The sequence below is a fragment of the Adiantum capillus-veneris genome, chromosome 2, assembly GCF_014529385.1.
Source record: "Adiantum capillus-veneris isolate H3 chromosome 2, ASM1452938v2, whole genome shotgun sequence".
NCBI classification, from domain to species: Eukaryota; Viridiplantae; Streptophyta; class Polypodiopsida; order Polypodiales; family Pteridaceae; genus Adiantum; species Adiantum capillus-veneris.
The window spans coordinates 160,374,445-160,400,370 of NC_140932.1; the positions used below are offsets into that span (position 1 = coordinate 160,374,445).

A 25,926-nucleotide genomic window follows, 5' to 3' on the forward strand; every position below is an offset into this window, starting at 1 on the left:
AGGGCTGATATTGATCTTGTTTAGCTCGATATACATTTGTTATGGTGAGGTCAATAAAAATTCAAAGCAAAGTTTAGAAGTGTTCCAAACTTGCTATTCAAAATATTGTTTCAAAAGAGATCACTTTTTTTTTCTCCATTTGTCTCTCCATGGAATCTGTTTTCGTTTTATATCTTAGATTATAAATAGATAAGTAGAACCTACAAAGTTTCTTGGAAAACAAAGCCCTCCCTCTTTATGCTTGGCAACCCGAGTTCAAATCTGAGGGTCATATTAGAATGAAATCCGATTTGAATGAGGCATTGACTGGGTTCTTCAGGGAGGCGAGGAACGACTCATCCACCAGCAGCAGCGCGCGCGCGTGGAACGACTCATCGCAAAAGACCACCAGCAGCAGCACGCACGCACGCTCTCTCTCTCTCTCTCTCTCTCTCTCTCTCTCACACACACACACACACACACACACACACACACACACACACACACACACACACATAAGCTTCTTTGTCCATCGCCGCACATTTCTGAGAGAACCAGGTACTTTGTAGTGGCTTCTTCCGCTTCTCTCTCTCTCTCTCCCCCTCCACACACACACACACACACACACACACACACACACACACCCCAACAACAAACACTAGTGTTTTAGAAATCCTCGATGGTAAAATACAGGTAGGCAGAGAAAGATGTGCGAGTGTATGCTCATGCAATACCTCACAAACACATGCAATGACATTATAGGAAAAGCATTTTTGTGTGTACTGAGCATCACTGAAAACATCATCTTCAGTCATCTGCTGGCTTGTGGGTGATTTTTGGAGTCTTTTTAAAGATTTAAGAGCAGTTCGAAGCAAAAGGAGTCTGACAGAACCGAATTCAAGCCGTCATACCAAAAGTACAAACAGAGGCGACCAGCTTGTACTTGGTAGTAGCAGACGTCAGCAGCTTTCATTATAGTGTTTGAAGTTTTGGGAGAGGTGGACTTCAAGAGAAGAGGGTTATAATGCGCGGGGCGCCCCACCGCTGGCGCTATCGTCATGTTTTGTGGCTCATCGGAGGCCGCATCCACTTTATGATGGGCATATGTGCACTTTTGGCCTTCATTCTGTTGTTGTGTCACACTTCTTCCCTTATGGGCTGGCATCGTCACACTAAGAAGGGTAACAAGTAAGATTTAATTGGTTGATGCCATGCTTTGTATGAAATCTGCTCTGCAGAGTTGTAAAATTGGAAGTTGCTTGCTGCCATGTTATTCTGTATTTTTCACGTCATTTTGATTTGTTGAGCTCCTCTCTCTCCACAGCAAACACATTGAGAGCTTTTCTGCTCTTTAGGATTGCGATGCTAATTTTTTTAATAGCCTTGTTGCCTCAAATTTTAGGTTTATTTTGTCTTGTTGCATTTTTTTAAAACAGCAGTACATAGTGTGTAGGATTGTGAGTTTTGATAAGCTTCTTGTTTATTTTCTTTACCGATTTGATTAGTTAGTTGTTGCAGCCATGAGCGCTTCACTGTGCTGGTTAATACTTGGAGGCGTCCAGATTTACTCAAAAAGTCAGTTCAACATTACTCACAGTGCCCCAATGTTCACTCTATCAGAGTGGTTTGGAGTGAGTCAAGGGAACCACCCTCCCCACTTCTATTTACAGCTTTGCAAGCTTCTGTCAAAAAAGCATCAAAGAAATTGTCTTATCCCATCAAGCTGAAGATTGATATGCACCAAGAAGACAATCTGAACACGAGATTCCAGCCCCTTGACAATCTTGCAACACGTGCCATTTTTTCTGTAGATGACGACGTTTTGGTGCCATGTAATACACTGGGGTTTGCATTTACAGTATGGTTAAGTGCCCATGACAGTATGGTTGGTTTTGTGCCACGGATGCATTGGCTTCATGGCAAGGTAGAGACTGTTCGACTTCTTTTGTAAAGTTTGGTTGCAGATGGACATCCTGTTGGCTAATTGCTTGTGTTGTTGAAGGAGTCGTTCAATCAACCAGTTTACACCTATGGTGGCTGGTGGTCTGTTTGGTGGACTGGGACATATAGTATGGTGCTTTCAAAGTGTGCAATATTTCACAAGAAATACCTTGATTTGTACACTAATCACATGCCTGCTAAGATCAGAGATTACGTGACGAGGAAAAGGTCAGTAGCTCCAAAAATCTTTTTGCACTTCCTCCAGCTGCCACTTTCTGGTGTCCTCCTGGAATAATTATTTTAGATTACTTCTTCATTTCAGAAATTGTGAAGATATTGCAATGTCTTTCCTTGTTGCCAATCTTACAAAGGCTCCTCCTATTTGGGTTAAAGGTTGGTATTCTTCTGCTGTCATTTTTTTTAAAAACTCGTGATCTTTTCTACATGTTTCAATTAGCTCATTCATGAACTGTGCTTAGTACTTACAGTGTTTGACATTCGTCACCCAGGTTGTAGGTGCTAGCTTGTAGGTGCCACTGCTTAGTTAACTATTTTTTGAACAGTCCGATGTATTAATGTGGTGTCGTCCACCATGTAAGCACATTGTCTTTCAAGAAAGTGGCAGCTTTCCTGACCTTAGAGGCCTCTGTAAAATTTCCTCCTGCATAAGCTGTATCAAACTGATGGGGGAAAGTAAGAGCCTTCGTCTTATCCTCAAAGACGCTGAAATTGCTAAACTTTACAGATGCACCACCTTCTTTGTAAGCTTTCGGCTTTTCCAGTGCCCCCAAATTGTCGAAAGGAATTGTCTGCAACATGGGCACTGTAGTAGGGATCATCGGCGCGTATTGGCCATTGACATTTTGCGTCATAGGTGCCATATCTGGGTGCTGTCCAGAAAAACCAGCCATGCCAAAATGCCAAAATGACCCTGTGCCTGTGGCACCCCAAACTGACCATGGTTGCTCTGAAAGCCTTGCTGCATGCTGATGCTACCATGCATGGGGTTTGGCATCAGGCCTTGCATACCCCCAAACATTGTTCCTGGCATGTACGGTTGGCTTCCAGCGCATAACAAGCCATACTCTGTAACACAGATCCACCCCCAAAATACCCAGGATGTACCGTGGGTGGTGGAAAAACTTGATGCATTGTCTGGTAACCAGTTCCTAGTCCATTTAAGACAGCATGCGGGCTCTGAAATATGGCGGGCTGAACTGGCAAAGCCTGTAGAATAGACGTCGTAACCACATGTTCAAGGACGGGAGGAACCTGTTTTGGAGCCACTGACTCCGCAACATGTGAGGTGCTCCCTATCTTGCTGGGACGCATGAAGTACTTGGGCTTGAGCCTCAACGGGTTGTTCGCGGTGTAGGTTGCCTTATTTGCTGTGGCGCTTGCAAGACCTCCATAAACTTTGGGTTCTGCACCAGTTGCGAAAACACATTCACCGTGGCAACTAATTGAGTCCTGAACGCATCATTCTCAAGTTTCTCAGTCATAAATCCCTGCCCTGAAGGAGCATTTACATCGGGAAAAGATACTGACAGGGGTGGCCGTGAACTCTCGCCAACCTCAAAGACCATAGGAATTTGGAGAGGAACCCTCTTCCTTAATGCCTTTCCCTTTGTTGGCCATAGTGTAATCCTGTGTTCCTGTACTCTGTGTCTTTACCCAAAACAAGAGAGGCCCACTTGTCACGTGACACATCCAACCCTCACGGACAAGCTACAGCATGATCAGGGTTCAGTCAGTCCAGTCAGTTTAGATTAGAAGTGATCTGGCACTTTTGTGATTCTATTCGTAGACCGTGCATACCCAGACACTTAGTGTAGATGCATATCCTCTGGTTGCACACAACATGATCATCAGTATTCCCATCAGAATCCATCAGATTCCATTAGGGAAATTTTCCAGTGCATTTAGCCTATTTTTGACATTTTACACTTATTATTTTTAAGTGACTTTTGTTGGAAAGTAGGTAGGGCAAATTGAGTAAGTTTGTATATAAGCAAACCTAGACTAGCACTAAATGGTAGAAGAGGCAACAGGAGCCAAGCTCAGCAGGCAACTTCTCAACAAGACCCCTTGGTGGATTTCCTCCAAGCAAGAAGCAAGAACCTCCCCTAGCGTTTTCACATTCAGCATCTCCGCGAGGACTTTCCCAAGCGTGGCGTTTTTGCATCCAGATACCATCGCGAGAACCCCCATCAGATAGCGTTTTTGTAGAGCCTTGCCTAGCATTTTGCATCAACCCCATCGCCAGAAGAAGCAGACACAGCTAGCGTTTTTGCAGAGACACATTGGCCTAGTGTTTTTGACACCAGAAGCATGGCGATTTTCAGTAGACACTTTGCAGCGTTTTCAGCAATGAAAGACTTGCAAATTCAGCCCTAAAGAAGTAGCAGATTCAGCCCGGTAAGAACCTTAGTTTTCAGCCCTAAACCTGCAGATTTTCAGCGACAAAGACCCACAGAAAACAGCCCCCAAATCAGCGTTTTTGGACTAGTCGCAGATTTCAGCCCGTAGCGTTTTTGGACATGCACGCACAATGTCCATTCACTTTATTTGTGATCATAGCATTCTCTCATTAAGAACGGAAGGCTCTACCTTCCATAAGAACGAAAAGGAACCTTGAGCATAGTTCAGAGCACTTATCTTGAGCAAAGCGCAAACATTCATTCTGCTGCATCTAACACCACTTCTTGAGGAAAAAGTGATTTAATTCCGGCAACGGAACCTTGAAACTGGCCCGTAGGGTGGTAGACTTTGGCTTTCACCCAAATTCTCTACTTTGCAGAAGGACCCTGTAACGGGAATTGTCACTTAAAGCACACACATGGCTCGGAAGCTAAAATGCTCCGAGCAGACATCGTTAATCTGTAGGCCCCAAAATTGGCGCCCCTTTCGATATTTCTTTATTCTTTAAGAGGGTAAAGTACAAAGAAGAGTCCTGGGAATTCTTTACTTGTATGCAACTAATACCACCTGTTCTGGCAAAATTTCGGTAGCATAACAGCCCCAAAACTTGCCCGAAACCAATTCCCTCGTTAGAACTCACTTTCAGTGACATAAACCCTTTGTTTTTGTTTACTGGTTTTTTCTTTGTTTTCAGCCCTAAACAATCCCTGAACTGTCCTCTAACAGTGGGGCAATGTTCCCAATGGTTCTGGCATTCGTATGGCTGAAAAACAGTTCAAATTCAGCGCATAACCAGCGCTGAAAACGCACCTTTAGGATGAGGTTATCACCCTCACCGGTGCCTGCTTTTGGAGCAGCAGTTAGCTACTCCTGTTTCTGCTCAGAGAGGCTCTTGCCTTACCGCAAAAACGCATAAGACCACACAACTGTACATAGGTCAAATGAAAAGCCCTCTTGTGGGGCATCACATTACTGCGCGTAGGGGAGAGAGCGAGCAATGTAAGGTGTGCAGGACATGACTTCTTGCACTACATTATACATGAAAGGGAAAGCTTGCAGTCAATAGCTCTTAACCTATGATAGCTTGCAAATGAGGAGTCTCCCAGCTAGAAATCGAGCGCTAGCTCTTCTGCATGAGGAAAGTTGTCACAAGGCGGGCACCACGTGCCAATAGAAAAGAACAGATTGAATAGACTTTTAACACTTCAATAACAACTGAACTGAAAGAGAGACATGCGACATGGAGTGGCGGAATTCCACCCCAGAGAGAGAGCACTGGCCCCAAACCTTGGCGCCCCTTTCGGTATTTCTTTATATTGCATCCACACAGTACAAGCCGGTACTCCAGACTATGCACCTTCTCCAGGAAGCATGCCAGAGAATGAGCCCTAGTCTCATATTTAAAGGCCCTTGGCCTGAAAAGCAGTTACAGTAAAAAGCCTTTAAAACTTAAAAGCTTCTGTTTCAAAAAGCAATGCCAAAAGCTGCCAGTGCAATTTATGGAAATCCGTACAGCCTGCCACGTCATCAACCAGCGCAAAATGCGGAAATCCGTACAGCCTACCATGATATCATGCCAGCGCAATTTTTGAAAATCTCCCTGCTGCCCTTAGGGTTAGGGTTAGGGTTTCTACAGTTTTAGAGTTTCTAGCATCAAAATTAGGGTTTACAGATTTTAGGGTTAGGGTTTCCAGAATTAGGGTTTCAACAGTTAGGGTTTTTGGCAAAAATTAGGGTTAGGGTTTCTGCTCTCGGGTAGCCACGTCATCACTTTGTGACAGTTTAGGCCCCTCGGCCACATTTGTAAGTTGGCTCCATTCTTCAGGCTTTGACACGTCAGCAGTTTGTTACAAAAGTTCACCAAAAGGTGCCACTTGGCACATTTACAGGCAGTTTCCCACTTTGGGCTTCCCACTTAAAAATCTTCCGAGTGGTTACCTTTGCAGCAGAGTTCTAAAATGTTCCCCTTGTCATTCTGGAGGTAATGACGCGAATAGATTTTGTGGTTCAAAATAGCAATTCCCTAAATTTTAGGGGATGCTTCCGTTGGACTCCCACTGGTCATCTGACCATCTATCCCCACTGGGACTGCGTTGGTACTTTCCTTTGGTAACCCCACCTTGGCATTGTGCCTTTATTGAGTTTAGTCCCTTGTATCCACCAACTTGCTAAGTGTGACGGGGGGACCTACATGATCTTGAACTAAGCCTAGACATCCTTTTACTATACGAGTTCCAGTGTCGACCAACTTCCCGTCTACGGGTGAAACTACCGTTCACATTGGCCATACAATGTCCAACCATTATGCAACTTCAAAAAGAGGGTCTCAAAAATTAAACAAAAATCATTGGAAAGAAACCAACAACTAAGGTTAGCAGTTGCCACGTCCCCGTGACATAGTTAACTGTTGCCACATCCTCGTGACTGAGTGTGTGTGTGTGTGTGTGTATGTGTCTCTATTAAAGTTGAGTGATTTTGAAATTTTTGTTTGTGTGTTGCTATTGATTTCTTTCTTGGAGTGTACCCGCCTGTAACAGTGGTATCGGAACTCAAAAAGATTTTTCTTCTACGGAGGGTCCTATCCCTTCTGCAGCACACATAGGTTCTCGAGGAGATTCTGACAGAGCAGTCAAGATTTTGTTTGTGAAAAAATCTCATGTCCCGACCCATTAGCCACTCCCACCCTTCGTCCATCGCGCATCGGGCGCGCTCTCGTCTTCATCGCTTTGTTTTAAGGGGCATAAGCCATAAAGAACCCAAGAGCACACATGGGCTCTTGCGAAGAATCTGACAAAGATGCCATCTCTCAGTGGGAAGGCGAAGAAAAGTTGAAATCTTGTGCGGGAAGAAAAGAATGAAGAATTCGACAAACTTTCGGTTGGGAAATTTGCCAGAGCGGAGTACAAACGTCAACTGCAGGTTAATACGTGTGTTAAAAGATTGATGAAGTACCTCAGAAATTCAAGATTTGTGAAACACCTGAAGAATTACCCGATGGATGAGATTCACTGAAGATGGCGTGAGGCCATTGATTCTCCTCTCAAGTTGGGAAGAAAGTTGAAAGGACAAACGAGTGCAGAGTAGCGAAAGCTATACTCGCAGAAAGAGCTAGATAGAGTTCTTGACAAGAAGATGAACCAGATAATGAAATGCTTGATGTAAGGTGTAGCGGAAGTGTTTACGGATTTAGCTCGGGTCTAGTACTCCGCACAAACACAAGGGACACTTTACTTCACTTGAAAGAACTGACCTAAACTGATTGAAAGAGAGACACGAGAGAGAGAGAGAAGACACGGTATGTCGGGTCCCAAACCCTCAAGGCCCCCTTGCTCTGTTGCAAGAGCAGGCACTTTCTTTATTCTTGCACAATGATGATACAATGATGCTAAATGCTGAGATGTTGATGCTAATGGGTACTGATGCTACCGATGTTGGGTACTGGTACTGATGCTCTGTACTGAGAGGTACTTTTTGATGGGTCTATTGATCCTTTTGGCGAGCCAAGGCACAAGGGGTACTAGGTGCTGGGGTACTCTGTCAACGACGGCGACGACGATATGGCTGAATGCCGGAATCTTCTAGCAATGCCGATGGCTAAGGAAGTGCAATCAATGACGAGGCTAGGTTGAGGTTCTGCTGACGCTCAAAGCTGAAAACGCTGGTAGATCCCAGCGCTGATCATGCTGGCTGATTTGACGGCGAAGGGCTGATTTCAAGCAAGGATCTGCTGCGAGAAATGGTGGCGTACCGTGAGGCTAAGGGCTGAAAGTTGATGCAAAAACGCCAAGGCTGATTGCTGATGCAAAAATGCAAAGGGCTGGTCGCTGATGCAAAAACGCCAAGGGTCTTGGGTCATGTGGGGCACTGCTTGCTCTGTGCTCCTGAGTCTTCTTACTCTGGGTCTTCTGCCTCTTGCTAGCGCCCCTTGGGTCCCGTATATAGGTGCCAAATGATGGGTCGAGTAGGGCAAAAGAAGACCAACGACCAAGTTATAATAAGGCTGAAATTGACATATTAAAAATAAGGTACTAAGAGGTGGTTCACATGCGGTAAATTGCCTACATGCTGAAAGGTTGTCCTGTGCAAGTGCAACTATGACCGGCCTAGACATGCACGTCCAGTTGTCATAACTCTGTGATGTGGCTGCCCAATACACACACACACATTCCCCTTTAGGCCTGGGATAGTCTCGGTGGACAGGAACAAAGCTGACGTGGCATTGCTGTACGACAGCCCCCCGGAAATTACGGAATGGATGACACGTGGCAACTGTACACACGCCCGCAAATCGTGGCGCAATTTGCGGCAGTTTTTGTGCAGCTTTTGGACTTGCTTTTGGCTGCTTGATTCCCCGCAAATGGGAGAGAGAGAGAGAGAGAGAGAGAGAGAGAGAGAGAGAGAGAGAGAGAGAGAGAGAGAGAGAGAGAGAGAGAGAGAGAGAAAGCTTTTGCTTTATTTTCTAAGGCTTTTGATTTCAGCTTTTGGGCTCTGTTTTTGGCACCCCTTGTAAACTCTTTACATAAGTAGTTTGGGCTCTCACTTCTCAAAGCATCTGGACGCAAAGTCTGAGAGTGAGTCCCGGCTACTCGCTTGTACTTTGAGTTGCAGATTAATACAAAAAGAAATACTGAAAGGGGCTCCAGTCTTTGGGGCCAATATCTCTAGGCACGAAACTCTGTCGGGCCAGTATCGAATCAATTGTGAACTGTGAACTGTTTTTGAAGTGATTATTTGTGGTGTCGTGGTAGATTCTCGACTTGGAGTGTCCAAGTTTGTTAAAGTGGTTGTAAGGTGCAGCGCAAGTGAATGTTGAACTTTGCTCAAGATGAGTGCTGAGTGCTCCGCACTGTGCTCAAGGATTCCTTTTACTTACGGAAGGGAGAGCCTTCCGTTCCTTTAGTGAGAGAGTGCAATGGACACAAACAAAGTGAATGGACACTGTGAGTGAAGGTGCATGAGTTTGAGAGATAGAGAGAGAAGAGAATACGACACCCGAGACGTTGTAAAACCCTCCTGCGAAGGCCCCACTCTCGTCGGCGAGAGTGGTCTACTTATGATTGCACAAACTGGTACAGACTGAATGCATGTGACTGATGCAAGTCTAGGCTAGATCGATGACGACGACGGGGATGGCGAGGCCGAGCTAAGGGTTGAAATCTACTACTCTTTATCTGCTGCCCAAAAACGCTATGGGCTGAAATCTACTGCGGCTGAAAATGCTTTGAAAAACGCTGATTCTCTGCTGGTCTTTATGGCTGAAACTGATGGTCTTTTAGGGCTGAAACTGCAGGTCTTCATTGCTGAAAATCGCCATGGCTAAATGCTGCAAATCTGGAAACGCTAGGCTTGGGAAAAACGCTAGGTGCTGAAGTGTGTGGCGATGGGTTGCTGATGCCAAAAACGCAAGAGCAGGGACTGTATGGCGATGAGGCTTGATGGAGAAAAACGCTAGGTACCGAGTCCTTCTTGCTTGGAGGGGAAACCACCAAGGGTTCTTGCTTGAGAAGTTGCCCGTTGAGCTTGGAGCTTGTCACAAACGGGAGCGCATAACAATGTAAAATATACTCGGATAAATAGAATTTATCACTTAATACTGAAGCCAAAGGATATAGAGAGAAATAGAGAGTGAGAAGATCGACACAGTACTGGGGACCAGAAGATGGGCTGGTCCCCCCCCATAATAGTATCTTTATTACTGAGGAGAAGTCTATACAAGCACTTGAACCGAACGTATTACCACGTTCGTTCTAGAATAAGACTTGATGGTTCCCGGAAGCCTCAGCTTCCGATTCCTAGGGCAAAACCCTATTCCAAGGAACTTCCGTTCCTTATTCCAATTCCTCGAGAATCAAGGTTCTCGCCTGTGGATCTCACCTTCCAGACTTAGGGCATGGCATCCCTGCAACTCTTTTCCAACTCTCTCTCCAGAGTCCTCTTCCCGCAGAACAACTCTGCTTTCTCGGACACGAAGTCCTTACTTGGGAATCCCAACTTCCGGATCACAACTTGAGAGACTACCTCTCTTCGATCCGTGGATCTACTTGGGTACGAAACCGTTGGGCTGATCTGGCTCTAGTTCCTCAGAGCGCTTTTCTCCTGCAGAGGCTCATGCCTTCCTCTGCTCCTACTCCCTCACTAAGAGGAAGTACACCTGCAAACAAATACTCAGAGTTCATAACATGAAAATCGTTACCTTCAAAGTCTCGACGCTCGAAACGCAACTCCGTTCTCGAAAAACAATTCCCCGGAAGAGATCTCTACATAGAAAATCCTCTCTTCCAATCTTACACACAGAAGAGGTGTGTTCTCGGGTTCCTTCTCGTAGATCAGCCCCGTCTACGACGTTTATGGGCTGAAAACAGAGAAACCCAGCAACTTCTCGCGATGGAAACAGGCTCGGTAGGCACTTCTTCGCGAGGGAACTCGCGCACTGGGTCTTGGCGACATCTGGTACACTTGGGGCAGCCATGGGCATCACCGGCAACGTCTTCTTTACGGCTGAAATCTGCAGCAGCATCTCCTCCTTGCAAAGATTGGTCTTCCCCCCCTGAGTGAGGGCATGTGATGCTTTTATAGCTCCTAGCCACGGCCACGAATAGCTGCTCGCATAGAGATCGCGGCCGTTTTTTTTTTTTTGTTGTTCTGCCAGAAAAAGAGAACGCTGGCTGATCTGTTGCCTTATTTATCAGATGGCTGCCCACTTATTAAGTGGGCGGCCGGCGTATTTTAAAAATAGTCTGAACCTGCCCAAAAACTCAATAAAACCTTATAAGTTAAAAACAATGCTTTCACAACACTTCCCAGGCGTCCCTGGATGCAATCACATGCACAGTTGCAATGCAGACATAGACTTCCTCGCGGGAAAGCATCTGCTTTCTCGAAAAGCAATCCCGCTTTCTCAAAAAGCATATGTTTTTCCTCAAAGTTTCCTCTGAACCCATCTTCATTCAAGTGCTTGCTTTTTCCTTGTGCACAATTCTAACACAGTTTGGAATTTCCTCCCGACTATGGATATTCCCTTTCCGATGCACCCATCACCCACCTTGTGACGCATCAGGAATACCCATCACCTAGTCCTTTCCTACCGAACTTACGGTACAATCTCCTTCACGATGCTCTATGTCACCCATCCTATGACGCATCAGAGATGTCCGTTCCCGGATGGTTGGATACTTCTTTCCGATGCTCCCTGTCACCCATCCGATGCGACGCATCAGAAGTACCCGTTCCTGGTAGCCTTACAGATATTCCCGTTCTCAGTGTTCCCGTCATTACTTTAAATGACGCACTAGGAATACTCTGTACTCGGATGTCTCCAATGAGAAAAGCCCTCTCACTTAAAATTCCAATAATTCATTTAGAATTATTTTTCCTTGGTGTTCCAAGCGAGAAAACCCTCTCACTTATAAATCCAATAATTCATTTAGAATTATTGTTCTGTAAGATAAAGCCAATTTAGCAACAGAGCTCCTGCTGCCTCTTCTGCCAAAAAGTGCTAGCGCTAGGTTTGCTTATATACAAACTTAGCAAAATTGCCCTACCTACTTTCCAACAAAAGTTACTTAAAAATAATAAGTGAAAAATATCAAAAATAGGGAAAATAGGCTAAATGCACTGGAAAATTCCCTTGAAGAATTCTGATGGATTTCGATGGGAATGCTTATGATCATGGTGTGTGCAACCAGAGGATATGCATCTACACTAAGTGCCTGGGCATGCACGGTCTGTGAACAGACTCACAAAAATACTAAATCACTTCTAAATCTAGACTGACTGGACTAACTGAACCCTTGTTGTGCTGTAGCTTGTCCACGGACCCATAGGGTTGGATGTGTCACGTGACATCCCCTCCTTTTCAAAGGTACTGGTACCGAACTGTATAGCGTCGAGGGAGATCACCAATAGCATGGAAGGGACTCTTCGCCGGCCCACTCTGATGTGTGGGTAGTGCGGTACTTGAACTTCATAAAGGTCTGCAACGCTTGCTTCTTTGGGCCGCGTCGAAAGCGACAGTCTTGTGTGGCTCCTTCAATGCTTCAACTTCGTCTAAAGTCATGCTTCTTTCTCCTTCAAGAATCTCCATGGCTGAAAATTCCTGAAACCATTTCCAACACAAAACCATGAACATACCCATTCCATGTAAAGTGACCGGAAAAAATCTCGTCTTCCCTAAAGACTGTGCATGCAATGTAGATGAACAAATGGACGGAGTGCCAAACCGTTCATCAAACACACGCAAATCATGGGGTCGAATCGTGACTTTTTGATCTAAATCAATCAACTGTGGCAAATCACAATGGACATGCCTATGCTCGATGCTCAATCTTTCTTGTGCTCTCTCTACGATTGTGTCATGCCAAGGAAGAGACATTGAATGTGACTTCCTTGAATGCATACCTTTCAGCTTTTCATGAACAATCCGCATACATCCGTGCTCAGTCATGAGTGAAACGTGCTCAACGTACAATATGTCATGCCTAGGAAAAGGGATCACATAAAGACGCTGACTAAAATACAGGAAACGATCACGAATGAAATACTTGATCAATGCGTGTTGACTAATCATGCGAACACATAATACTTCCTGTGAGGGTTCTTTGGACCTAGGCTCGAGAGCCAAGATCGGTTCTTCATGATTGATCGAATCTTCCTGTGGGGTTCTATGGACCTCGACTCGAGAGCCAAGATCGATTCTTCGTGATTGATCAACTCTGCAACGAGGTTAGCTTCGCTAGAAAAAAACATCAACTAAACCATCATCCTTGTGAACAATCACGTCTTGATCATACAAATCATCATGCTTGTCATTGTCATTCAAATCATCATGCTTATCATTATCATTCAAATCATCATGCTTATCATCATGCAAGTCCTGTGTGTCATGCTTTGGAGACGAAGAGACTGAGAGAGTCTCCTTTTCCCGAATCTCTTGCATCTGTGCCTGCACTTGAGAAAAGAGTCGCAACATCTCTTTCATGTGTCGGTCGTTCATGGCTTTACTTGCTTTGTTCTCGCGATCCATTTTTGCTTTTCTTTCTGCGCATTCACGATCAAATTCTGCCATTCTTTCTGCTCTTCTTGCTTCGTGTTCTAACTTCCTATCCATCATCATCATGTCGAAAGCCTCCATAGGAGTTAGTGCAATCCTTTGCGTAGATGGGGAAGGGAGAGGGTCGGAAAAACCTCTTGATGGGGAAAATTCTTCTTCGCCTCTTTCATGCTCCTCATTTCCAAGCGAAGTATCCATTCCGCTTCGAGTGATAACCATCCACTGAAGTCTTGTGTTCTTAAGTTCACGAGGAACTTGGGTTCTTGTGGTTCTGGGTTCTCGAGGGTCTTGAGTTCTTAAGGTTCTCGAGGTTCTTGAGTTCTTGCGGTTCTTCTTTCGCTTGCAATCTGTGTTAGAGAAGGACCTTCTCTTCACCTGAGTTCTGCTCTTTCCGGGGGCACACCCCTTAGCGGCCTTACGCTCACACCAAGGTTGCTTTCTCCCACCTCACGTCGATTGGCCGGTCGCTAAGTGCACGGTCCGCTCTCAATGAGTGAAAAGAGGCACAAGGGGAGGCTGGCCAAGCCCTTCTTTCTTGGGATTCCTGTCACTCTTCAAAAACACGATTAGGAATCGACACGCCCAAGAGGACTTGGGTTACATGCGACCGTAACAAGAAAAAATAAATAAATGCGGTTCTTGTGGTTCTTTCCTTGAGTGATACAGAACACTACCAAAGCTCTGATACCAATGTAAGGTGTAGTTGAAGTGAATGTTGAACTTTGCTCAAGATGAGTGCTCCGAACTGTGCTCAAGGATTCCTTTTACTTACGGAAGGGAGAGCCTTCCGTTCCTTTAGTGAGAGAGTGCAATGGACAGAAACAAAGTGAATGGACACTGTGAGTGAAGGTGCATAAGTCTGAGAGATAGAGAGAGAAGAGAATACGACACCAGAGACGTCGTAAAACCCTCCTTCGAAGGTCCCACTCTCGTCGGTGAGAGTGGTCTACTTATGATTGCACAAACTGGTACAGACTGAATGCATGTGACTGATGCAAGTCTAGGCTAGATCGATGACGACGACGGGGATGGCGAGACCGATCTAACGGCTGAAATCTATTACTCTTTATCTGTTGTCCAAAAACGCTATGGGCTGAAATCTGCTGCGGCTGAAAATGCTATGAAAAACTCTGATTCTCTGCTGGTCTTTATGGCTGAAACTGATGGTCTTTTAGGGCTGAAACTGCAGGTCTTCATTGCTGAAAATTGCCATGGCTAAATGCTGCAAATCTGGAAATGCTAGGCTTGGGAAAAACGCTAGGTGCTGAAGTGTGTGGCGATGGGTTGCTGATGCCAAAAACGCCAGAGCAGGGACTGTATGGCGATGAGGCTTGATGGAGAAAAACGCTAGGTACTGAGTCTTTCTTGCTTGGAGGGGAAACCACCAAGGGGTTCTTGCTTGAGAAGTTGCCTGTTGAGCTTGGAGCTCTTGCTACCTCTTCTGCCAAAAAGTGCTAGCGCTAGGTTTGCTTATATACAAACTTAGCAAAATTGCTCTACCTACTTTCCAACAAAAGTCACTTAAAAATAATAAGTGAAAAATGTCAAAAATAGGAAAAATAGGCTAAATGCACTGGAAAATTTCCCTGAAGAATTCTGATGGGAATGCTTATGATCATGCTGTGTGCAACCAGAGGATATGCATCTACACTAAGTGCCTGGGCATGCACGGTCTGCGAACAGACTCACAAAAATGCCAGATCACTTCTAAATCTAGACTGACTGGACTGACCGAACCCTTGTCGTGCTGTAGCTTGTCCACGGACACATAGGGTTGGATGTGTCACGTGACAGTGGTATCAGAGCACGGCTGATTTCTCTTCTACGGGAAATCCGATTCTCTTTACGCGGCACTTATGGCTTCAGGCAGAGATCGGTCGACTTCCTCTGCATCCGGAGATGCGGGAAGAGGTCACAACGAAGATTTAAACGAGGAGTATGGCCTGCCTTGGCCTACTCAGGCGGAGCTCGAAGAGATGGAGCGTCGATGATTGATCAGCGATGCAACAAAGATGATGCTCATTTTTGCGAAGGACCCAAAATTTGCAAAATATATGAGCCAGACTTCTTTCGATGAGGTGCACACACAGTGGCGGCAGACCACAGAACCACCTCTCAAACCGGCTCTCAAGAAACCTCCTACTCCCAAGATGTACACAGAGCAAGAATTAGAAGAGGTGGTTGATGCACGAATTGCTCAGCTTTTTGACGCGTAGAACAAAGCTAAAAAGCACGAAAAAAAGCAGAAGAAAGGCACTGACTTCCCGGTTTATTTGGGTCGTCAGCCTACATTTGAATCAACAACGAAGCAGAAGAAGCGTGTTCGATTTGAAGGAGTAGTACCCAGTTCTTCTTCTTCTGACAGTTCTTCTAGCTCCTCTGACTCGAGCGAAGAAGACAGAAAAGGGCAAAAGCGAAGCAAAAAGTAAAGCTTCGGAAAGGGCAAGAAAAAGGCAAAGAAGCCTAAATCTCGCCTTGTGGTTGACAATTCTACAGTGGACTCGTCTTAGATAGTTCAGACTTTGACGACAACAGCTTTTATGCAAAGAAGAAGAATTTTTATAAAGCCAACCATTATGACTTTCTGGAAGACAAAAGCAAGAAAGTCCGAGAGTTTAAGGAAGACAGTCAATTAAATTTGACACGTTTTTTGGTTATAGAGATGCTTCGAAGGCTTTGTCTTTTATACAGCAGTTTGAATAGCTTTCTCAGGAGGGCGTTACTCAGAGCACTCTAAGATTCGGAGAGTTGCCTTTTACTTTAAGGGGAACGCTCGAACTTGGTGGTCCACGCTTCTATTAAACAAGACAATGCCAGTTAAATGGCTGAAATTCAAAAGGCTTTTTATTTCTTCATGGCTGACTCGAGAGTATGAACGCGACATACGAACTGCTTGGAACCATCTTCGGATGACCAAGAAGGATACAATGGACGCTTATTGCGAGAGATTCTGGATCTCTTTTCTACCCGCCTCTTTATTTAAGAAGATCTTGTTCAAGGAACAGATTGAGCGGTTTACCTTGGGTCTTTCTACAGAGATCCGAGATCACTGCTTAGAACAAAAGTCAGCTTCCATTCAGGAGTTGATGAGTCATGCGAAACGGGGTTTTGCCATTCACTCTGGCAGTCTGACCTACCCCACAGATGAGATCATGACGCAAAGAGCCAAACAAACTTCGAAAAATGAAAGTAGAAAGAGAAAGAGCAACCCAAAACATAAAGAAAAGGATGCACGACCCAAACTTACTCCTCAAGAGAGGGCTCGCTACATTAAGGAGGGGAAGTGCTTTGGATGCGGGGAAACTGGGCATATGTTTGCGAAGTGCACTAAAAAGGCACAGAAAGAAAAGAATGACAAGGACGATGAAAGGCCTGAAAGTTTTCGAGAGCAGCTGAGGACTGTGGAAGAAAAGGCAAGATGAAAACAGGACTTGTTCCAGATTGCGTGGGTACTGATCCCAACAAGATGCACGAGAGTACAAAACTTTGTCGAGCTTGGGGCAAAGTAAAAGACCAAGAAGCCCTGATCTTCTTTGATGAGGAGCCAAGGCCAACTTCATTTCACCAGAATTGGTGGCGCTGCTCGAGATCACTCTCGATCAGATGGGACCACTAGCGGAGGCAGTTCTAGCAGCACCCGGCAAGGACGTAGCCATTACACGTGTCATTGGCAAACTTAGGTTGCATTGTCAGGGGTATTTGGGGCATGAGACTTTTACAAAATGCCTTTGGAAGGTTGTGATGTTGTAATGGTGCAGCGGAATGAATGTTTGAACTTTGCTTAAGATGAGTGCTCCGAATTGTGCTCAAGGGTTCCTTTTACTTACGGAAGGGAGAGCCTTCCGTTCCTTTAGTGAGAGAGTGCAATGGACACAAACAAAGTGAATGGACACTGTGAATGGAAGTGCATGAGACTGAGAGAGAGAGAGAGAAGAGAAACACGACACCAGAGACTAGATTGTATTCGATGTAAAACTTAAGGGCGAGTCTGTCCCTATTGTATCGGCTTCGGCCATTTCTAAATTACTGAAATCTAGTTTGTTTGTTTACTCGATCTTTTTGAAAGAGTTGAGTAACGAGGATAGGACAAATATGTCTGAACTTGATAAAGAATGCCAAGATTTTCTCCACTCTCATGCCGATTGCTTCTCAGAGGGCCTGCCAGGCGAGTTACCACCCACTCGTCCTAAAGATCATACCATTGATTTGATACCTGGAAGCACACCACCGAACCGGCCTCCTTATCGTGTGAGCCGAGCTTAGAACGAAGAAATTATGAACCAAGTGAAAGACCTCTTGGAAAAGGGTCTTGTCCAGCCTAGTACTTCACCGTACTGCTCTCCAGTGCTGTTGGTTTTGAAGAAAGACGAATCATGGAGAATGTGCATCGATTATAGAGCTCTCAACAAAATCACCATCAAGAACAGATTTCCTATTCCTAGAATCGATGATATACTTGACCAACTTTAGGGATCCTCGTGCTTTAGCAAGATCGATCATCAGATCCGAATCGCGTCAGGAGACATCTACAAGACAGCCTTTTAGACGACTTTTGGGTTATTTGAGTTTTTGGTGATGCCTTTTGGCCTAACCAATGCTCCTGCGACATTTAACCTGTAAGGTGCAGCGGAATGAATGTTGAACTTTGCTCAAGATGAGTGCTCCGAACTGTGCTCAAGGTTCCTTTTGTTCTTATGGAAGGGAAAGCCTTCCGTTCTTAATGAGAGAGTGCAATGGACACAAACAAAGTGAATGGACACTATGCGTGAAAGTGCATGAGACTGAGAAATAGAGAGAGAAGAGAATACGACACCAGAATGTTATCAAAACCCTCCTCCGAAGGCCCCACTCTCTATGGCGGGAGCGGTCTACTTATAATTGCACAAATCTCTACAATGCTTGAACTTGCCGACGATGTCGACGACGATGAGGACGACGACGAGACGGGCTGGAAACTGAAATTGCTAAGGGGTGAAATTTGCAAATCTTCTATCTGCTGAATTTTGACTCTATGTTGGTGACGATGTCGATGGCGACGATGCGACGATGACGCGCTGAAAACGCAGATGCTGAAATCTGCGTTTTCCGGGCTGAAACTGCAAACTTCGATGGATCCCACCGTGCGGCGAGGAACTGCTGCGGAAAGGTGAGATCTACGAGGTTCGGGACTTGTTCTGCGAGTGATAAAGGCTGAAAACTGAAAACGCTGGTCCTAAGGCTAATTCTGTCGCGATGATCTTCAAAAACGCTGAGGTTGATCTGCAAACCAAAAACGCTAGGGCTGAAAACTGACCTTGCTGGAAAATCTGCTAACGCTAGGGCTGATCTGCCGTCTACTGTCGCCAGGAATCTGCAAGTGCAAAACGCTGGCTGATCTGGTGCAAAAACGCTAGGCCTTTTGTTGAGAGAAATCGCCACAGTTGTCGCGGGGGTTGGTCTTGCTGAGAAGTTACCTGTTGAGCAAGGTGCTCCTGCTGCCTCTTTTGCCAGAAAGTGCTAACTCTGGTTTGCTGATATATTAACTTAGCAAAATTGCCCTACCTACTTTCCAACAAAAGTCACTTAAAAATAATAAGTGAAAAATGTCAAAAATAGGTAAAATGGGTCTATGCACTGTAAAAATGCTACTGATGGGATCTGACTGTAATCTAATGGTCATGATGTGTGCAACCAGAGTATGCATCTAATCTAAGTGTCTGGACATGCACGATCTACGAACAGACTCACAAAAGTGCCAGATCACTTCCTATTCTAGACTGACTTGACTGAATTGAACCCTGATCATGCTGTAGCTTGTCCACGGACACATAGGGTTGGATGTGTCACGTGACATAACCGGATGATGGATAGGATTTTTCAAGAGTACAGACTATTTGTTGGCACTTTCTTTGATGACACATTGTTTTCTCCAAGGATGAGGCAGAACATATAGAACATCTGCTTTCAAGTCTTTCAGGCATTACGAGATCACAAGTTAGTGATTAATGCGAAGAAAAGTGAATTTTTCCTACCAGAGATATACTTTTTGGGACACATTGTGTCAACAATAGGAGTGCAGATGGTTCCGGCCAAGATAGAGACTATCCGTGATTGGCCCGATTTGAAGAATGTCCATGAAGTTAGAAGCTTCTTGGGATTGTGTTTGTACTATAGGCGGTTAATTCGAAAGTTTGCAAAGGTTGCTTCCCCTTTGCATATCTTGAAGAGAAAGGAGTCCCTTTCTCGTGGGGACCCACAGAGGTGATTGCCTTTCAGACTTTGAAAGAGAAATTGACTACGGGACCAATTTTGACTTTGCCCGACTTGCAGAAGTCATTTGAAGTATATTGTGATGCTTGTGGTCGTAGTTTGGGTGCGGTCTTAACGCAAGAAGGCCATGTCATTGCTTACGAGAGCCGATTGTTCTCAAGGCCGGAATTGACAGCACAGATTTATGAGAAAGAGCTTTTGGCAGTTATCTATGCTCTTACTCAGTGGCGGCACTACCTACTCGGAGCGGATTTTACTGTCTTTATAGACCATCAGAGTTTACGCTACTTCTTGTTGGCACGCGGTTACAGTTCTCGTCATCTTTCCACCCGCAGACTGACGGGCAATCTAAGATTGCCAGTTCAGTGGTTTTAGATTTATTGAAGTCTTATATCTCGGATCAGAAGACTCAATGGGGAAAGTACCTAGCTTTGGTGGAATTTGCCGACAATAACACAATACACTCTTCGACGGGGAAGGCGCCATTTGAGATTGTTGAAGGTGTTGCGAAGGTTCCACCCTTCCTAAGCACGAAAGATAAGATTTTTGAAGCATACGAGTATACGCGAGACTTAGACACGGCTTTTGCCAAGGTCCGCGAGGCTTTGCAGAAATCTCAAGAACGACAGAAAAAGGCAGCAGATCGCCATCGTCGCGATTTGAAATTGAAGGAGGATGATTGGGTGCTCTTACGTTTTGAGAAGGCACGCCTGAGAAAGAAGGGAAAGGAGAGGCTTTTTCCAAAGCTTAGTATGAGATACTACGGACCTTTCCAGATCTCCGAAAAGATCAATGATGTCTCCTTCGATTGAAACTGCTTGACACTTGGAGGATTCGCAATGCATTTCATGTGAGTCTCTTGAAACCTTTTAGATGTGATGTGCCCGAAGATGGGGAGCTTGATGAGCAACCCGAAGTGGAAGAAAACGAGGAGATCTTTGTTCCTGAAAAGATATTGGCATATAAAGACAGAAAGAATAAGGGTAAAGTGAGAAGGCGGTTCTTGGTTAAATTCAAGAACTATCCTGCATTGGATGTGAAGTGGATGGAGGAGGAGGACCTAGCAGATACTCCTCAGATTGTGAAACTTTACCTTGAAGCTTTTGGTTTAGCATAGTCTACTGCAAATGGAACCCCGAATTCAGCTTGGCCGGAGATCTGGTGCAGTGGGTATGCACAAGAGGGGAGTTACTCCGCTCCTTTGTCAACAGATGCCTCGAGTTTTGAATACTAGAGTCACTGATGTCTCTTTGAGCTTCAGGGATACTGAGAGCTTACAATATTCTGTTGTATGACTTTATGAAATGGAATTTCGGATTATATGAAACTGATTTGTTCTTGACTTATTTAAGTGCAGGAACTGATAGACGAAATGACTGTAGCATCTTGGTCTGAATGATCTCGATAGACATGGTTGCAATAGGGATTAGTCAATCGGGCATCTATGAGGTCCTGAGTGGATCTAGATGCGGTTGCTAATTGCATTGCCGATAAATCATGGTCTGAGATCCGAATGAATGTTGAATGTGATTGTCATGTGATATACTCTGATGTCAAGTGATGTCCTGTGATGTGACTGTCGATTGGTACATGTGTGAGATGTGTGTTCCTAGTGCGTCGGTACTAACAGTCAGTGTCTCCTACGACAGTTTATGGATTCTGTCTGTTTTGCAGGCGTAATCGAGGGCGATTACAATGCTTTCAAGAGGGGGGTATGTCACAACTCTGTGACGTGGCTGCCCAGTACACACACACATTCTCCTTAAGGCATGGGATAGTCCTGGTGGACAGGAACAAAGCTAACGTGGCATTGCTGTACGACAGCCCCTCGGAAATTGCGGAATGGATGACACGTGGCAGCTGTACGGACGCCGGCAAATCGCGACGCAATTTGCGGTAGCTTTTGCGCAACTTTTGGACTTGCTTTTGGCTGCTTTATTCCACGCAAATTGGAGAGAGAGAGAGAGCTCTCTTTTGTTTGCTTTATTTTCTCTCTCTCTCTCTCTCTCGATTGTGAGAGGCAGAAAGCTTTTGTTTTATTTTACAAGGCTTTTGATTGGGCTTTGCTTTTGGCACCCCTTGTAAACTCTTTAAATAAGTAGTTTGGGCTCTCACTTCTCAGAGCATCTGGATGCAGAGTCTGAGAGTGAGTCCCGGCTACTCGCTTGTACTCTGAGTTACAGATTAATACAAAAAGAAATACCGAAAGGGGCGCCAGTCTTTGGGGCCAATATCTCTAGGCACGGAACTCCGTCGGGCCAGTGTCGAATCAAATGTGAACTGTGATCTGTTTTGAAGTGAATTCTTGTGGTGTCGCTTGACACGTCAGCAATTTGTGACAATCTGCAACAGAAGTCTGAATCTATTCAAAGACACATGGGACATGCTAAGCAAGAATTTGGGATTTGTGCCGGCTCATTGACTTATCCTAGGGACAGAACAATGCCCACCTCAATAGGGCAAGAGTCTTCCAGTGAAGAGAATGAATCAGGGGAACCGGATGATAGATCATCATAGGATTCTGGAGCAGTATGAGAATCATATGTGCTATCAGATGATAGCACATCTGAGGGTTCCGACGAACTAAGGGAACCTGATGCAAGTTCATCAAAAGATTCCGGTCCTCGGAGAAGAAAGAGGAAATTATGAACCTAGTGAAAGAGCTTCTAGAGAAGGGTCTCATTCAGCCCAATACATCACCTTATTGTTTGCTAGTGCTGCGGGTTTTAAAGAAAGATGGATCTTGGAGAATGTGCATTGACTATAGGGCTCTCAACAAAATCGCTATCGAGAACAGATTTTCTATACCCAGGATCAATGATATACTAGATAGACTCAGGGTTCTACTTGTTTTGAGCAGAATTAACTTGAAAAGTGGTTATCATCAGATACGAATTGCTCCTTGGGATGTCTGTAAGACAACATTCAAGACGTCGTTTGGCTTGTACGAGTATTTGGTGATGCCTTTCAATCCCACAATACTCTTGCAACGTTTAATAGGATGATGGACATGATTTCAAAAGAGTATAGATCATTTGTGGCACCTTTTTCGATGATATCATTGTATTCTCCAAGAATGAGGTAGAACATCGACACCATGTCACAAACTGATGACGTGGCACTGCTGACGTTGTAGTACGGACATCACAACAGTACTGATTTCCGAAGATTGCACTGACATGCTGACGTGTCGGCTGTACAGACCTCCGCGTTTTGCGTTGGCATGCCATGTGGCAGGCTGTACGGAATTCCGTAATTTGTGTTGGTTGCTTTTTGGAAGTTTTTGGGACCAGATGCTTTTGGAACAAGTTGCTTTTGAGTTTAACTGCTTTTGGGGCTCTGCTTTTGGCATCCCTTGTAAATTTATAAGAGCCCCTGGGGCCTCACTCTGCAGAGCATCTGGACGCAGAGTCTGAGAACAGTGGTCCCTTGGGAGTTGTACTTTGCAATGATTAATGATAAAGAAATACCGAAAGGGACACCAGACTTTGGGGCCAATACCTTTGGGCACGGAACTCTACCGGGCCGTGTCGACTATCTTTCTCTCTATTAAAGTTCAGTGATTTTGAAGTTTCCGTTCATGTGTTGCTATTGATTTCACGCTTGGAGTGTCCAAGCCTGTTATAGTGGTATCAGAGCTCAAAAAGATTTTTCTTCTATGGAGGATCCGATACTTTTTGCAGCACACGCAGGTTTTTGTGAAAGAATTTCGTGCCCTGGCCCCGGACTTATTAGCCACTCCTACGCTTCGTACATCGCTCATCGGGCGCGCTTTTGTCGTCATCGCTCTGTCTTATAGGGCATAAGCGATAAAGAACTCCAGATTACACATGGGTTCTCGCGGAGAATTTGATAGAGATAACACTTCTCGATGGGTAGGCAAAAAAAAAAAAGTTGAAATCCGGCATGGGAATTGAAGGAACGAATAAAGATTTGGGCAAATTTTTCGGCGGAGAAGTTTGCCACAAAGAAGTACAAGCAATCTAGTTGCTCAGAGGAGAAGGTCTTGTCCTCTTCTCACAGTTCAGACAATGCGAAAAAGAGAAAGAAGACGAAGGAGTTCAAGTAGTCAAATTTGGCCCTTGAATTCATACAACAGTTTGACATTGCCTTTTCGAGAGGTCGTTTCTCGAAACGCTCCAAGGTACGAAGGGCGGCATCTTACTTGAAAGGAAACACACAGACAGGTAATCTACTCTGTTGTTGTACATAGAATCACCTAAGAAGAAGGTAAAATTCAAGAGAGTTTTCTCTTGTGCTTGGTTAAGAGAAGAATATGAAGAAGATGTCGTCACGGCTTGGCATCATCTGAGAATGAATAGGGTTGACACTTTGGATGACTATTGCCAAAGGTTTTGGGATACCTTTTTGCATCTTCTCTTAAAGGTAATGCTTAGACATGGTGGTCAACCTTGCTCTTGTTTAAGAAAGCTACTAAAACATGGGTGAAATTCAAAAGACTGTTCACTTGGGCATGGTTGATTGAATAATACAAACAGGATGGAAAATCCCAGTTTCCATGGTATCCTTGGATGGTTACTGGAATAGAACCAATGAGAGGTACCACTTTCTGAGTTTCCCGAGTGGCTAGCACTTCGACGGGGAAGGCGCCATTTGAGATTGTTGAAGGTGCTGCGAAGGTTCCACCCTTCCTAAGCACGAAAGATTAAGATTTTTGAAGCATATGAGTATACGCGAGACTTAAGACACGGCTTTTGCCAAGGTCCGCGAGGCTTTGCAGAAATCTCAAGAACGACAGAAAAAGGTAGCGGATCGCCATCGTCGCGATTTGAAATTGAAGGAGGATGATTGGGTGCTCTTACGTTTTGAGAAGGCACACTTAAGAAAGAAGAAGGGAAAGGAGAGGCTTTTTCCAAAGCTTAGTATGCGATACTACGGACCTTTCCAGATCTCTGAAAAGATCAACGATGTCTCCTTCGACTGAAACTACCTGACACTTGGAGGATTCACAATGCATTCCATGTGAGTCTCTTGAAACCTTTTAAAGGTGATGTGCCTGATGATGGGGAGCCTCATGAGCAACCCGAAGTGGAAGAAAACGAGGAGATCCTTGTTCCTGATCAGATTTTGGCACATAAGGATACGAAGAATAAAGGTAAAGTCCGAAGGTGGTTCTTGGTTAAGTTCAAGAACTATCCTGCATTGGATGTGAAGTGGATGGAGGAGGAGGACCTAGCAGATACTCCTCAGATTGTGAAACTTTACCTCGAAGCTTTTGGTTTAGCATAGTCTACTCCAATGGAACCCATAATTCAGCTTGGCCGGAGATCTGGTGCAGTGGTATGCACAAGAGGGGAGTTACTCCGCTCCTTTGTCAACAGATGCCTCGATTTTGATACTAGAGTCACTGATGTCTCTTTGAGCTTCAGGGATACTGGGAGCTGACAGTATTCTACTTTATGACTTTATGGAATGGAATTCCTGAATATGAAACTGATTTGTTCTTGACTTGTTTTTAAGTGCAGGAACTGATAGACGAAATGACTGCAGCATTTTGGTCTACTTGATCTTGTATAGACATGGTTGCAATAGGGGTTAGTCAATCGGACATCGATGAGGTCCCGACTGGATCTAGATGCGATTGCTAGCTACATTGCCGATAAAGCATGCTCTAAGATCCGAATGAATGTTGAATGTCATGTGATGTCCGGTGATGTCTAGTGATGTCCTGTGATGTCGTGTGATGTGCCTGTCGATTGGTACATGTGCTAGATGTGTGTTCCTAGTATGTAGGTGCTAACAATCAGTGTTTGCTAAGACGGTTTATGGCCTCTGTCACCAGGAGGTGTATTTTTCCTGTTGCCTTCCGTAAATAAGTACTAGATATTTTTATTTATTTTATTTTTACTTGTTTTCCCTGGAACCCTTGAAAAGGTGCAAGTGGACATTGCATGGCCAGTGTGAAACGGCTGCGGCCGAATAGGTTTCTCACATCGGGAGTATGGGTTGGTCAGTTTGGGACTGGTCGGGCCAATTAGCACTGAATTCTGATGAGTATGGAAGCTTGTGTGTGCCAAATGAAGTCTGGGCCACTCGGAAAGTCACTTATAACTTTATAAGTCAGTGGGAACTAGAGAATTAACTCAAAAGGGGCAAACTGGACACATGGCGGCTCCAGGCAGTTTTGCCACTTCCAACATGAAGAGGGGGCGCCCAATTTGAGAGAGGAGGCTGATTTTTGAACACAAGTGAGCTACAGTGTCTGTGTGTGAGTAGTGGGTGCAGGTTTACAGCTTTAATGGAAAGCTTGCCTTCTCCTCTGTCTC

The 25,926-nt window shown here is 44.9% G+C and overlaps 1 protein-coding gene across 4 annotated transcripts in view; it reads left to right on the forward strand.

The window, feature by feature from the left end:
• Positions 1-275: 275 nt before the first annotated feature.
• Positions 276-25,926, forward strand: part of LOC147463963 (glycosylinositol phosphorylceramide mannosyl transferase 1-like) — an 89,318-nt gene continuing 63,667 nt past the window's right edge. Inside the window, exons 1-4 of one of the 4 annotated variants that reach the window (XM_086492068.1) lie at positions 276-1,167; positions 1,489-1,903; positions 1,982-2,148; positions 2,243-2,313. In XM_086492068.1, coding sequence (XP_086348194.1) covers positions 1,004-1,167; positions 1,489-1,903; positions 1,982-2,148; positions 2,243-2,313 — 817 coding nt within the window. In that variant the 5' untranslated portion in view covers positions 276-1,003. The remainder of the gene's footprint in view (positions 1,168-1,488; positions 1,904-1,981; positions 2,149-2,242; positions 2,314-25,926) is intronic. The other 3 variants (XR_015185517.1, XM_086492062.1, XM_086492066.1) reach the window with 3 other exon arrangements.